This window comes from Siphateles boraxobius, unplaced genomic scaffold (genome assembly GCF_051911475.1).
Source record: "Siphateles boraxobius isolate OS27281-9 unplaced genomic scaffold, OSU_SipBor_1 13, whole genome shotgun sequence".
NCBI classification, from domain to species: Eukaryota; Metazoa; Chordata; class Actinopteri; order Cypriniformes; family Leuciscidae; genus Siphateles; species Siphateles boraxobius.
This window is the reverse complement of record NW_027508733.1, coordinates 13339629-13355741: the sequence shown is the minus strand read 5'-3', so window position 1 is coordinate 13355741 and position 16113 is coordinate 13339629. Positions and strand designations below refer to the sequence as shown.

The following is a 16113-nucleotide window of genomic DNA, read 5'->3' as shown; positions in this document are numbered from 1 at the left end:
TTTTATAACTGAAATGACTCAACACTGAACTTACTTAAACTGGACAATTACACTATTTTATTCCAGATCTGCTATAAATCCAAAAGCTTTTTTGCTGTACATCCGAAACAAACATTATTTTCCTTCCATTATTTTCAATCTGTATTGTAAAAAGCACTATATAAATAAAGGTGACTTGACTTTTCCCCACAATAAAAAGCTGTTGATAAAATAAGTAACAAGTTTAGTCAATGATTACTTGGCGACAAAATATAAAAACAAAATAAAAAGAGATATTTCTCTCTTTATTGGCTTAAAAGGTGTCCAAAGCAACACTAGAAGATAATAATCAAAGAAACATCCAGTCACAAAGCTACATGATAATTTCTTACACCCTCAATATAATTATAAATAGATAAATAGAGTAACTAGATACAATGATGAATACTTTAATAAAAACTTGGAGACATGTCCCTCTTAAAAGTGTCCTCTTCTCCAGCTTCCCGGAGTACACTTGAGCACACAAACATTTTGTACATGTAAAAGAAAGTAGTTTTTTTTTTCATAAAAGAGAGTAAAAAGAAAAAGTCACACATATGCATTATAAGAAATTTGGGAAAAAAGGACAATACAAAAATCATAATGTACTGTGATAATGTTTTCAATATCAATATCATAGTTGATGATATAAAGGGAACAAAATCTTAGATATTGTTCTTCTAGGAGAAATTTAGTAAATCTTAATCTCAAACTTGAAACTGTTGGTCTTGAAAATTAAATTAGTTTACTATGAACATTTTGTGATTTTGTGGAAGATACAACTCTTACTGCTCGACATTTTGTGTTACGTTTGAACTTAAAAAATCTGGATCTGAACCGGAATTATGATTTCAGACATTATGAGAGAGTAGAGAAGCTAATTTATTTTTTCACATGAAGGGAGAATGGTTTCTCTTCAGCGTGGATGCTCTGATTTTAGGTTATCCTGAAGGACTGAATCTCTTTGTCACAGTGTGAACACTTGAAAGGTTTTTCTCCAATGTGAATTCTCTGGTAACGTTTTGTCAGTTGTAGCAAATGTCTTTCACGCTGCTTTCGCACTGGTGTGCGTTTTCTGGTGAACTTTAAAAACTTTTTTCACACGCCGGACACGTCTAAGGCTTCTCCTTTGTATCAACTTTCTTGTGCTTCTTTCTTTCTCCAGAAGGAGAACACAAACGTAATTTCAAAGCGCGAACACTTCTGGAACTCTTCCCGCACTGATCGCGTGTGTGCGGATTCTCTCCGGTGTGGGTTTTCATGTGATCCTTAAGGAGTCTTTATTGTGTGCAGCTTCTTTTCTGATGCTGCTTCAGTACAGCCTCTGTAAAATAGTTTTTTCCACAAACATAGCACACATGATTCTTCACACCGCTGTGTCTTTTCTGGTGTATTTTTAAACTCTTCACCAATGTAAATCCCTTTCCACACAAAGAACACACGTGAGGCTTCTCCTTTGAATGAACGTTCATGTGCAGCTTCAGGGAACCTGCCAAAAGAAATTTTTTACCACACTGATTACAGTTAAATGGTTTTTCTCCAGAATGAGAACGCAGATGTACTCTAAAAGAACTTGCCGATCGGAAACTCTTCCCACACTGATCACATGTGTGCGGCTTCTCTCCCGTGTGGATTGTCATGTGATATTTAAGGTTTGCTTTTAGTGTGAAACTCTTCCCACAGTGATTGCATGTGTATGTGTTCTCTCCAGTGTGGATTTTCATGTGATGCTTAAGGTATCCTTGTGAAAAACTCTTCCCACATTGATCACATGTCTTCATGTTCTCTACAGTGTGGGTTTTCAGGTGTTCATTTAAGACTCCCTTTTGTCTAAAACTCTTTCCACACTGATCACATGTGTGTGGCTTCTCTCCAGTGTGGACTGTCATGTGTCTGTTAAGGTTAGTTTTTATGGTGAAACTCTTCTCGCACTGATCACATGAGTATGGCTTCTCACCAGTATGAATTCTCATGTGAAGCTCAAGACCTTGTTTGTACTTGAAGCTTTTTCCACACTGAGGACAAGTGAAATTGTTGCTGCCATTTCTCAGTACAAATTTACTTTCAGTCTGTGAGCAACCGTTTTGATGTGGTTTCTCCTCCACTTCACTCAGTTCTTCACTCTCCTTAGTTTCTTCCATCAGGTCTAAAATGAAATTTAAAAAAAGTTTTATTCATCAAAGAAATGTGAAAGGATAAGACAACTGCTATGCAAAATTATGATTGCCTTGATGTTTTTTTTTAAAGGGGTAATAATGCTACTTTAAAAGTTCATTATTTTGTTCATTGGGTGTAATAGAACAGGTTAACATGCTTTAATGTTAAAAAATGTTCAACTTATTTTTCACATACTCAGTGTTGGACAATAATAAAGTTTTTTTTCCCTCAAATATCAGGGCCCGTATTCATAAAGATTCTAAGAATCCTCTCAGAAAACTCTTAATTTAGCTTAAAATCTTTTACGTAGGAGTCTTAGCTTAAGAGCGATTCGGGACTGATCTGAGAGCAACTCTGAGTAAGGAAAAGACAAAAACTTTTATCTTAGTGAGGAGGCGGGGCTGACCCCGTTGCTATGTATGACACAATCTTTTGAAGACTGTGATTGGTTGGTTGTCCAAGAAGGAAAAAAAGAGTGATTTTAAGTATAGGGTCTATTCTAAGCCTTCACTTTGAAATTACATGCGTAATTTTTCCTATTTGACCATTCTCATACACACACACACACACATTATATATGTGTATATAAATCCTTTTTTTTATTTACCATACTGTTAATTTCCTATAAGGTATTTGATTGGATTAGAATGATAAAAATTGTTCCACTGTCTATTTAAGTGGTGGTTTGAATGTTGGTTTTAATGTAGCAAACATGGAATAAAAAAACAAGAAGGACAAGAAAGCTCAACTGGACAGAGGAACAGTGTTTACAGTGAGCCCAGTTAGTGGATGAACACAAGGCCTTTCCTTAAAGGAAAATTCAGGCCGGGTGTCACAGTAGAAGCAGACGTGGGAGCTTATAGCGGTTAATAATAAATTATTTACGTTTCATTCCCCCTGCTTGTGCGGAAGCCTGCTATATTCATAAATGCATTTTTTTGAGCCTGCAATGTGGGAATGTCCAGTGGAAACAAAATGAACTGCTACACAATAAGAGGTTCTGAAAGTGCTGTAATTGTTTGTGATCACTCTGCTTACAGAAGGTTGTGACAGACCCAAATCATCACTGCTGCATTGATGCATTTTCCCTGCTGCCAAATATCTTAATGTACAGTAGTGATTTAATATCTGGCACTACGCCAATCTGCGCTGTGTCGGAGATGTTATTGTGTCTCTAATAAAATCGGTCACAAACATGATCCCTGCACGATCTAATCTATAGTGTCTTATTAACTCACTGTCATCCATTGTCTGCAACACATTTCTTCTCCCTCTTCGTCTTTCTGCCATTTTCTCCTCTGCTAAAGAAACTCTTAAGCCTCTTAAAAGTCCTCGTCCGTGCTCCTAACAATTTTGACCTTAAGACCTCTTTTAAGGGTTAAGATGCTTTCTGAATTACTTTTTTCTTTACTAGGATTTTTTCTTTAATTTTAAGAGTAAACGCCCACATTTCTAAGAATTTTCTTAGAATTTTGTAGGAGCTACTCTTTGCATTAAGATTCTTTATGAATACGGGCCCTGTACTTTTCTGGAGTATTTTTATTCTGAGAAACTTTTACTTTTTTTTTTATTTTTTTTTTTTTTTTTTATTTTATTTTTAATGACCACACAGCCAGGCTGGTGGAATTTGTTTTCAGTACAGCTCTTTGGTACAGGTTCCAGCATTACATTAAACAGTAAACATTAAACATATAAAGTAACATACATATACATACAGACAAACACATTAATACATAGTACATAAGGGGTCATGCTTAATCCACAGTCCTCAGCGTTCAGAGTTCAAAAGGTGTATTGCTTTTGGAATAAAACTATTTTTGAAGCGAGTTGTTCTAGAGGCGATTGTCCTATAACGCCTCCCAGAGGGCAGTAACTGGAAGGCGTAGTGAGCAGGGTGCGAGGTATCAGAAATTATCTTGTGGGCTCTGCGTAGTGTCCGTTTGTGGTAGAGTGATTCAAGGGATGGTAGGGGTGAACCAATGACTTTCGATGCTCTGTTGATGATACGCTGTAATTTCTTCCGGGAAAGTGAGTCAAGACTGCCAAACCAGACTGTGATGGAAGTGGTGAGGATGCTTTCAACGATGGCCTTGTAGAAACGGAGCAGAAGATGAGACCTTACTCTGAACTTCTTGAGCTGTCGGAGATGAAAAAGTCTTTGCTGGGCTTTTTTGTATATATGATCTGTGTTGATTTTCCATTTAAGGTTATTGCTGATGTGTGTCCCAAGAAGTTTGAATGTATCAGTAATGGAGATGGGTTCACCTTCAATGAGCACAGGAGTTTTGGGGGATGGCTGACGTCTCAGGTCGACGATGAGTTCTTTTGTTTTTGATGTGTTGAGTAGAAGATCATGGTCTGTACACCAGGTCACTGCTTGGTTGATCTGTGCACGGTATACGGTTTCTTGGTTGTTGGTGATGAGTCCTATAATGGTTGTATCGTCTGCATATTTGTATAGGCTGACAGAACTGTGGTGTGATGTGAACTGGTTTGTGTAGAGAGAAAATAGCCATGGCGAGAGAACACAGCCTTGGGGTGCGCCTGTACTGAGGTACAGAGGGGAGGATGTATTATTGTTAATCTTTACCCTCTGTTGCCTGTTCCAGAGAAAACTGTGAATCCAGTGACAGATGCATGGATCGATATTCATGTCCAGTAATATATTGATCAGTTTGACCGGGTTTATTGTATTGAATGCCGAGCTGAAATCCATGAACAGGATGCGGGCATAGGTGTTTGCAGACTCAAGACTTCACTACATTCCAAAGCACAATATCCTACTACATTTCTTAAAACTGTATAATTATTCGTTATTTTGAACTGAAGAAATTTTCACATACTCCGATACTCGTGAATAAACTGATTCTTTTCAATGATCCTGTTAAGTGTAAATGAAAATCATATTGGTTTGTGAACTAAATCTGCTCTAAAAGGGAGATATGTTTAAGCGCGCTGAAATGCTTGCATGCAGACATGCCCACATCAATATCTCTCTGGTGTGGGTTTTAGGAAACAAAACAAAAATTAATGCACATGCATCTTCCCCACTGCTGTAGCAGTTTCAAACGATATAACACTAGTCTGTTTGCATAGGATTTTTGTAAAATGTAATGCATTTAGCCCTATGTGACATTTTATTTTATATTGTTTGTCAACACACATACCATATTATGTATCTGTATCCACTAATCTTCATTACTGACTAGTGCTGGCTGTTTGATAATTCATAATAATGTTAGACCCAGCAATTCCCTCTCCTCAAGGGATTATGAGCAATGTGATTAAACTGTACATTATTGTAGCTCATGCCAAGGATTTCTACAAAGCCCCTCCTTGTTCTCTGATTGGCCAGGGTTGAAAATGTGTTCAATATTTTAGAAACAACGTTGCAAAAAGTTCTGAACCAGAAATAAAAGAAATGTAAATAAACAGCTCATATATAATTTTCCGCATAAAAGCCCATTTCATTGGTTATCTGTTGTAAACACAAAGGATAGAAAATAGATTTGACTTTGAGCCTCGATTTTGTACCTAGTTATATTATTTGCTACTGTTATTTCATGACTTTTCTTCCCACAACCACTAAACAAAGAATCAAGAATAAAAACCAACCTCTTTGTTCTTCAGTATCTTCAGATTTGATTTCGCAGGATTCTGGATCACTCGTGTTCTCACTTAGCCTGGTAATACCAGACTCTGCTACTTCACTTTGCTTCGTACACAGAGTCTGGGATAGCATAATAGAGAAGTGTTTTCTCTCTCGCTAGGGGGCGCGTATTGAAGTTTAAAATCATTGGTTACCCGTAAGCCAATCAGATAAGTTTGTTTATGACGCATGTTATGCGCCGACACAGCCGCATCGAACCACAGACATCATGCATCGAACTCAAATCTATGATCGAACTTCCACTGTAAACACTTGATGATGCGAGCGAAATACCCGAGTGAACATGGCTGTAAACGACTTTTTTGATCTGTGAGTGATGTAATAGAATGACTGCTGCGCTTGACAGGGCACAAACCAGCAGAGAGAGAGAGAGCCCCGGCCGCGCGCGCGCACTCCCACGTCTACAAACAACACGAGCGCTGTCTTGCTCTCTCTCCCTCGCGCATATTCATAAAAATCAATCGACAAGATAGTAAGAGGTCGGAAGACCGCGGTTTCACGTGGAGCATTTGGAGATTTTTAGAGATTATAGACTCTAGGAACAACATCTCAACTATAAAGGCCTGTCTCATATAAGTTAGACGCCTATCTAAAGTACAAGCCAGTGCAGTTCGACGATTTGGGCAAATAAAAGCCCGGGCTATTATTTGAAGTTTTACGTTATTTAAGACCTGGAAAAGAAAAGAGACACTGACCTGTCAAAAGCTCCCCAGTCTCTCGCTGACGATCGGTAATAGATGATAAATTAAACTTTTCCCAAAGGGAGTAGGGCCACAACATCACCTCCATTCAAAATGTTTAATACACACTCTTCGTGTTCGGGCTTCAGTTTGCTAATGCCGGGAATATTCTCCACAACAGAGCGAATTGCATCCGCGTCTCCATATCAGCGGTCGTTTTCGATTTCCCTGACCTAATCTTAAACACGGCGCTTACCGACTACTTCACGGCTTTCAGCCCGCCCTCTGTTCGTTGATTGGCCAAGCTGTTTTCAGGCCGGTGGAAAACAGAAAGATAGGCTGCTATCTCAGACTGACTACGGGAGCGAAATGAAATTAGCGGAAGTAGGAAGTCTGACGTAGTCAGGCTAGTTCTCACTGTTCTCTCTCACAAACTTTTCTCCGCTTGTAGACTGATGGGCATATTCCAGCATTTATTGGTGAATTGTTGTGGGAGGAGCTTCACTGAAGGTGGAAGGTGGAGCAGATCTGAAACAGGAAATAAATCAGAAATAAAATGGACATTTTCACTCATTCACACACATTATAAGCATTATGTACCATATTTATTTATCCATTCAGAAAAATTGAAAGTTACTGAATTTGTTTAATTAAAAAACACTCAGTGTATTTCTGTTTTAACATTGTTTTATCTTCAACATAGACATATAGACAAAGTGATATAGAAAAATATTATACATAATCACAATTAAAATAATTCACAGAAAAAGTAAGAATTAAAATGTAAGAATAAACCAATTCAGAAATAAATGTACAGATTTGTAAACAACATATACAGTAACACTTCAGTTTAACCTAGTTATTTAGCTGAGTTTTTTGTTGTTTGTTGCTTTTTGTTGCTTTTTTTTAAATAAAACATGATTTATCACAAATTATATGAGGTGATATATACAGCATAATCAATGCGGTGAAAACAGGAACTATTGAAGATTTTTAGCAGCTCTTTTAATAGTGACACTATTACAAACCTTACAGGATCATCAGCTGAGATCTGACTTTATTAAAAACAAATTGTGGTAGAAACAGATTATTTGAGTCAGGATATATGCCCAAAGACTATAAAACTGGTCTATAGCAGTGTCGTTTCTCATAGTCTTGACAAACAAATCAATAATAAATCAACCTACATACAAAGTAGTTTGGCAGTGGCCCTACTCTAGTTAAGACAGATTTATATAAAAAAGAGAGCTTTTATTGCTCAGTATGTTATGTCATATTTTGTGAAGATTTAGCAACACACTTGAAAGTGCTGGATGTAAGGGAACTAGGGTCAATACAACTCAAAGGGTGATTTAATTCGGCTACAGTGAATAAGAACCTAATTAATATGCAAATGATTCAGAATAAATGTGTAACACTTTATCAACTATTCATCCACCAGTAAATTGAGATTAGGGTATTTTATCAATTCTGGACAGAATATTATCCCGTGACCTACGGAAATAATATCACAAATATATGATCACTGATTCTGAGCAAGGTTAACAAGATCAACAGCTTAAGGCAGTAACTTGTAAGCACACAACACAAGACACATGTAAATCAACCAAGACTTTATTGAACTACTCTAATACACACAAACTAATCTAAAGAACACACACACACACACACACACACACACTATTCATTCAAACAGTGACAGAGAAAAGTGAAGCTATTAACGGAGTGTGAATGGAGTCATAATGTCTAGCATTAGGGACCAACGTTGCCTATCCCTGGTATAAAGAGCTGTTATTCCATTATTAATATATCATCAGCTTCCTGTGCTAAATTACTTATTTGTATTCAACCCAGTATTTGTTCTTGTCCTGGTATCTGATGTTAAACATGTTGTTTCCACAGTCCATTTGCTTTTGTTTTTTGTCACTGTTATGAAAGCTGCTCGTCATCTAAAATGTTATAATAAAAGTCCCAAGAACATAAAAGACAGTGACCCTCCATTATACACAAACACAAGACCATCATTCAATGTGAGAAACACTGACTCATAATAACCTGTAATATCTATTGTTGAATTTGCCGCAAATTTATGTCATTTATTAATTTTGAGCTCCTGAAGTTTTTGCATCTGAAACATCAGGGTTTTTTTTCTCCTTTTGTGTTCGTTACAGAAATCTGAAATGACGGAGGTGGTTTATACATGTTTCACCGCAGACCTATGATCAAACTCTCTGTGATTCTGTTTCTTTACAAATGATTTGTTGATCATCGTATTGACATTTGTTGGGTGTACAGTACATAGTAAATCGCTATAAAATGAAAAAAAAAAGGCATTTCAAATAAAGAGTTTTAACTCCCCTGCTGAAAAATCCAGCTAAAACCATAGGCTGGTTGGCTGGTCTTAGCTGGTTTAAGCTGGAAGTAGCTGGTTTTAGTTGGTCTCCCAGCCTGGCTTAGCTGGTCAAACTGGTCTTCCAGCCTGGTCAATTTGGTGGTCAGCTGGTCTCCCAGCCTGGTCAAGTTGGTGGTCAGCTGGTCTCCCAGCCTGACTTAGCTGGTCAAGCTGGTCTCCCAGCCTGGTCAAGTTGGTGGTCAGCTGGTCAAGCTGGTCTCCCAGCCTGATTTAGCTGGTCTCCCAGCCTGGTCAAGTTGGTGGTCAGCTGGTCAAGCTGGTCTCCCAGCCTGATTTAGCTGGTCTCCCAGCCTGGTCAAGTTGGTGGTCAGCTGGTCAAGCTGGTCTCCCAGCCTGATTTAGCTGGTCTCCCAGCCTGGCTTAGCTGGTCTCCCAGCCTGGCTTAGATGGTCAAGCTGGTCTCCCAGCCTGGTCAAGTTGGTGGTCAGGTGGTTTCAGCTGGCCTCCCAGCCTGGCCAAGCTGATGAACATCTTACCTAATTACAAATTAATCAGATTTCATATTCCATATACAGATAAGGTTTTAGCATCATAGTTAGGCTGGCTAGATGGTACATTATTATAGTTGTTAATACAACAGTATATCTGAACAGTATTAAACAAAATTATATTACAATTATTAAATTAAATTATAATAAATTAAGTATTAAAATAAATTATAGCATAAATCTGTAGCATACCCGGACTCGTTTCAGATTCAAATATCGTTTGAACAAACACATTCACCATAGTTGTCTGACCAAGTAACTCAGCTTTTTTATTTTTAATAAGTGTTTCAGTTGTGAATAGACTTGTTCACAAATTAAAAGTGAAACAATGTCTCTATACAATGACCAATTTAATGTCATATGTAATCACAAAATTAGATAAGCTGTACAATATCTTAAGACACCAAACACATGATACACATAATCTGATACAGGTTTATTTTACTTTAAGTTCCATTCACAAATTACACAAACATAAAACTGATTGTGTCATTGAAGACTGCAGTTAGGGGAGAACAACTGACAGTTAGACAGAAACACAGCAGCACTACACCAAAACATCTGCACTGTGGCACACCACCACATTCCCCCCACACCCTAGACACCCCCTCTTCCTCATCGACACCCCCTCACCCAAAACTTGTGTGTCTCCTTAATACTTTCCACCTTTAAAAAAATAGACAAATGACATTTTAAATTGTTACAATGTGATTTTCTTTATGTATGTCTGAAAAGTAGTTTGACACTTAAGTTACACTATGAATGCAATATATATATATATATATATATATATATATATATATATATATATATATATATATATATATATATATATATATATATATATATATATATATATATATATATATATATAAAATCAAAAGCAAAGTGATGGTATAAAAATATTGCAAGCACGTTTACAAATAAAATAAAGAGGTTGTGTTAAATTCTTAAACTAAGTGCCACTTTGTCCCACTTTCACCTGCTGCAGGGGTGGCATTTTGCACGTTAATGGGTCATAGAACTATACACAATGAGTTTTAAATTCAGGATTTAATAGTAATGATATTTTAAATTATGTTATATGTTTTAATTCTAGATGTTTATTTATATGCTGCGTGCCTTTGTGTTTTAATGTGTTTTAATGCGCGTGCGCGTAAACGTTCGAGTTTAAAGACTGCAGCGCGCGCGAGAGCAGATGGAAACGAGGAAACGTCATCAACTGACAAACACCAAAACTCCCGTCTCTCGCTGTTGTTTTCACTGCTTTTAGGTAAGTTTAGTAAAAACAATCACACAAATAATACATGCAAACGTTCCTGACACGTTTATTAAGTGTAACTGATACGCTTCTGTTGAATATTTACTTTATAGAAATGGTTTTGTGTCTTCGAAAAAGTCCGTTAGCATCTCAACCGTTTTCAGAAGAGGTAAGTTAAGGCTAACTCTACAGACTTAACTTAGCTCTTGTTTATATAAGTTTGGGGTTTTAACCACATCTTTGTGTAGATAACAGTTTTTGATAGTTTTGTTTTGCTGGTAATTTGTTAATGGGTGATTGGAAGTAAGCTAATTTATTTAGCTAATAGAATGCACTGTGCTGTTAATCAGTGACGTCACTTACAAATATTGATTAAAAAAATGTGATTTCAGGAGCGACAGAAAAAAAACTACAATAAAGGGTGAATTATTGTTTAATCATCATCCTAATAATTTCATATGCATTTATTTCACAATATCTATTATCTTAAGATTATATATATATATATATATATATATATATATATTCTTTCTCTTTTCTGCATTTCACCTCTGCCTAGCTTGGTTCCTTGTAATAAACCCTATGTTCTATTGTAAATCCTATTTAACATTGTTGGCTCTGTGACAAATTGCATGTTATGTAATGTTCCTAGATCATCATGTTGATGGCCTGCTGCACCCCCTGTCCAAGACAATCTCCACGGCTATGAACCATGTGATTACTAAGCAAAACCTCAAACATACAGTGCTCTACTGTTCAAAAGTTTGGGGTCTGTAAGATTTATGCTTTTGAAAGAAGTCTCACATTTTAGAAATCATTAACCCCAGGTTTTTTCAGTGAAATTGTCCTTGAGAACCCTGTAGGCTAGATAATCAGCTAATAATAAGTGACAAATTTAATGGTCATTGTTATAATAATTAATTTAACTATTATGATAATATCATGGTCATTGGTATGTTTTAGTTAATTTCTCTAGGTCTGTCTTGAATTATGTTGGCCAATGAGACAGACACCATACTGTCCAACTCAAAGGTATTTATTTATTCGTGTGTATGTTTGATTGATAAATACTGAAATTAATTTTACTTATAAATGGTGAATGTGGTTCAGGGTGTCGACAACTTTAGGCATGCAATTTTTCACAGGTATCTGGCCAGATTACTCGTGGCTCATACTCTTAGCCTTTAAAATGTTTGAATTTATATCCCCAATGCAATATCAGGGGTAAAGATATCATTAGAGTTCTTAAAGTTATGGCTATGCTCTTGTTACCAGATGAGATATAATCCCTAGTGTTTGGCCCTGTGATTCTTCAGGACAAGATCTTGATGCCATCCACACTCAGTACATGAAGAAGGTGAGTTTCACAATAGCTGCCATTATCACAAATCAAGAGACCGAACACAACAGGCTTTCATCCGTATTAACTCATCCATATGTAGGGATCGGTACCGAAACCCAGTATTAAACTGGCCCTGTGGCCAAACTAAGGAAGACCGCAGTATCGATAAGCTTGGACGTTATATGTTCTTCATACCACATGTGTTTTTCAGGCTGGTTGTTTGTAATTTTGTAAGAGTAGGGAGAGGCTGTACCTCTCATGTGTGTGTCCTGTGTACTATAACTTTACAACAGGAGCTGGTACTTGATTGAAAAGTTTAGAACTGTTTTTTTTTTCACTCTCTATTCTCATTATGTTCATTTACATGCCAACAGCTCATGAAGAACATTTTCTAGCATTTATATACTACTAATAATATTGTTGATATTAAGCAAAGTTATTTACAAGATCTTTAAAAAAATGTATAATTAAATGTCTTTATTATAATATGACTCAACTATGAAATAGTTTTACTGTTATCTGTGTCTTTCCTTTTACTTTACAGCACATCACTGACAGGCTTTCCTATGTGATTGATTCAAGTTTTCTACCATTGTTTTTATCCAAATGAGGGTTGTAAATGCATGGACATTTTATATTTGCCGTTAACTGTTAATCTTAGTTCTCTGGACTTCTCACAAAATGCCATATATTATAAGCAAATATATTTATTAAGTAGCTATAACAAAGTTATATGTTAAGTATTATATTTCACCAGATTTTATAGTGTAAAACATATTCAAGCGCGAATGAGAACCGTTTCGAGGGGGATGCCAGGTGTGCAAAAAAACCTGAATATTCGAATGTCCCATTTTCAAATCGAATACCAACCCACCGAACGAATATTTGAATATTCGGGTCCAGCCCTAATGCAGATTCACTTCTCTACAAAATCTCCAATTATTCTATAATAATTAATTCTTTTCAAATAGACCTAAATAAATATTCTGATGAAATTGTTTTTATATCGCCATATATAAAGCAGGAGAACAAAATATTTATTTAAGTTTTTCAATATCGTGCAGCCCTAATAGTGAGCATATCTTAAATTGAACCTGGAATGATAATTTGTGATACCAGATGAGATGTATGTATGATAGATTTTTAACTGTACTATTTTTTATTGCAGGTTTTCTGGGATCCCAGCGGAAGGCATCAGATGTTGGCCTGGACAGATGTACCTGTACACCACACGACCTCTGCTTTTGCATGGATGGCTGATTACTATCATGTTCTGTGAGGGTATTATTATAGTAAAACTGAGCACCTGTGGCAGTGGAGTCTGTAGGTGTAAAGTCACACATCAGTAAATTTAAAGTCACCGAGAAAGTTTTTTTTTTTTTTTTTAATAATAGAAGTTTCAAACTTTTTTCTCTCACACAAACACAGAAGTTACAGCTTTTCAAATTCTTCATTGGAGGTGCACAAATACTATTTTACAAATCACAAATTAAGAAATGTATATCCTCACATTTAAGCCACGATCACACAAGGGGTTTGAGCATATGACTTTACAACAAAAATATCATTCTTTTAAGTCAGCCAAGAGGTCACACCTTCATGTATTGATCTTCTACTGGCCACACGTTATCATGTAGAGCAAATTCACAGGTCGGAGTTCACCAGACTTGAACTGGAATGCAGTAAAATATGAAACTTTGCGAGAGCTAGCATTTCCAATCTCCCACATTCACATGTAAATGAATGGAAGTCAATGGAATGAAAAGTGAAGTGTGACCACATGAGAATAGCCAAACAGTATAGGTGATTCACAAAATTATACACAAAGAAAGGTGCATGATTGGGCAAAATTGTACTGTTCTCAACAAAAATATGACCCTGTGAGTTTGGTAATTTGTAGAATAGGATTTGTGCACCTGCAATGAAGAATTTAAAAAGGTGTAACTGATGTGTTGTGTCTGTGAGAGAGAAAGGAAAAAAACGACATGTTTGCAACTCCTAAAACATTTTCTCAAAGACTTGACATCTACTCTGTTTTGCTTCAATAATACTCGATATAATACATAATTTGAGTCGATATTCTGATCATGTTTTTTCAAGCACAATTTATCAATGCCAAACCACATCAATCTCTCTTAACTATAATTTATTTTGTATAAAATTAATATACAGTACCGGTCAAAAGTTTGGAAACATTACTATTTTTAATATTTTTTGAAAGAAGTCTCTTCTGCTCATCAAAGCTAGCATTTATTTGACAAAAAAAACAGTAATATTGTGAAATATTATTATAATGTAAAACAGCTGTTTTCTATGTGAATATATAGTAAAGTGTAATTAATTCCTGTTTATAATATATCATGTGACACTAAAGACTGAATTAATGATGATGAAAATTCAGCTTTGCATCACAGGATTAAATTATATTTTAAAGTATATTAAAGTAGGAAACCATTATTTTAAATTGTAATTATATTGCACAATATTAAAGTTTTTTTCTGTATTTTTGATCAAATAAATACAGCATTGATGAGCAGAAGAGATTTCTTTCAAAAACATTAATGCTGGTAAAGTAATGCCATCAGATCATCTTTTTTCTTTGTTCACCTGGCTGTTATAACTCATGTACAACAGCATAACAAAATCTAAAGTTAGTGATTTAAGGGCCAAGAGACAAACTAAAACAAACACTGATCACCATAATGGTGACTTAAAATTCCAGGGGGGGGGGGGGGGTCTCCTTCAGTGACTCTGCTTGTTACCATCAGGTGTCTTCAATAATACTTAATCATCACTCAAAATGATGAATCATCACAAAATTATCTCATTAACTTAAACACTGCTTTAGTGTTCATTTAACACTCTGCTCAGAGTTTATATAATTCACACTGATTTTGCTGTGCCTTTACAGTTAAGTCAGTTTTTAGGACAGTTTTTAGCATTTTAATCATTTCAATTAATAATTTTGTACATAACTGTTACCATATCACTGGTTTGTTTTAAGGGGTTGAAATATCAAATAAAAAAGCAATTTGTTTGAATGGTTGCCTGTACTCCTGAAGATTATTTAAAGTGTATTTGGAATTGTTTACTTTCTTTGTCACAACAACCAGTGGCAGGAAAAATAGAGAAGACATAGAGTCAGCCAGCCTGACCAGCTAAGACCAACACTGACCAGCAAAGACCAACACTGACCAGCTAAGACCAACACTGACAAGCTAAGACCAACACTGACCAGCTAAGACCAGCCTGACCAGCTAAGACCAACACTGACCAGCTAAGACCAGCCTGACCAGCTAAGACCAGCCAGGCTGACCAGCTAAGACCAGCCTGACCAGCTAAGACCAGCTAAGACCAGCTAAGACCAGCCTGGCCAGCTAAGCCCAGCCAGGCTGACCAGCTAAAACCAGCCAGACTGACCAGCTAAAACCAGCCAGAAAGTCCAGCTAAAAAAGTGTTCAAAACCCCTCTAAAACCAGCCTGATAAACCAACTATGACCAGGCTGGGAGACCAGCCAAAACCAGCCTGACCATCTTAGGCTGGTTTTAGCTGGATTTTTCAGCAGGGTCACTATAAATCAGTATGTGTCTGAGTCATATACTGAATTCTTTAAATCTATTATTGAACACAAACATGCAACACAGTACAAGCATTTATTTACATAAAAAAAAACTAACTGAAAAACTATTCAGACAGTAAGATCATTTCTGATCATTTCTTAGCTCTGAGCTTTTAACACTTCAGTCCTCATGAAGTCACTTTACATTTAAGATATTCACATCTTATTAGGAGACAGAGACGGACTTACTTGAGAAAAAAAAACAAATAGCACGGTGTCTATATTCTTACAAGGTTTTTAAGAAGGCAATCATTTAAAATATTTAAGCATACATTGAATAAAAAATTTACATAAAAGTAACAGTGCAAGAGCATCAATTAAAAAATAAGCCATCAAGAAAAAAGCATATATATACATCAAGTTCAGTTTGAGTATTTCTGATATAATCTGTAAAAATAATCAAGTCTTCTTACAAAGTGTAACAAACTAAATCACCATAAAGCAGTCAAGGTGACTTTTAATAC

General features: G+C 36.1%; 1 protein-coding gene and 1 long non-coding RNA gene across 4 annotated transcripts; one reads left to right on the top strand and one right to left on the bottom strand.

Annotated features, from left to right (window-relative positions):
• Positions 1–265: 265 nt before the first annotated feature.
• LOC143735445 (uncharacterized) lies at positions 266–7034 on the bottom strand. 2 transcript variants are annotated; one of them, XM_077225606.1, is made up of 2 exons: positions 5791–7034; positions 266–2164 (listed from the first exon to the last, which is right to left on the bottom strand). In XM_077225606.1, the coding sequence occupies exons 1-2, from the start codon at positions 5915–5917 to the stop codon at positions 1299–1301; spliced, it is 993 nt and encodes a 330-aa protein (XP_077081721.1). In that variant the 5' UTR covers positions 5918–7034; the 3' UTR covers positions 266–1298. The 2 variants fall into 2 exon arrangements, with proteins under 2 accessions (XP_077081721.1, XP_077081722.1); XM_077225607.1 differs by having other exon boundaries at positions 6541–7034.
• Positions 7035–10584: 3550 nt separating this feature from the next.
• LOC143735501 (uncharacterized) lies at positions 10585–15075 on the top strand. 2 transcript variants are annotated; one of them, XR_013203189.1, is made up of 6 exons: positions 10585–10699; positions 10801–10856; positions 11340–11456; positions 11664–11719; positions 11963–12044; positions 13198–15075. It is a non-coding gene; the product is annotated as an uncharacterized LOC143735501 (long non-coding RNA). The 2 variants fall into 2 exon arrangements; XR_013203190.1 differs by lacking the exon at positions 13198–15075 and adding an exon at positions 12574–12644.
• The last annotated feature ends 1038 nt before the right edge of the window (positions 15076–16113 follow it).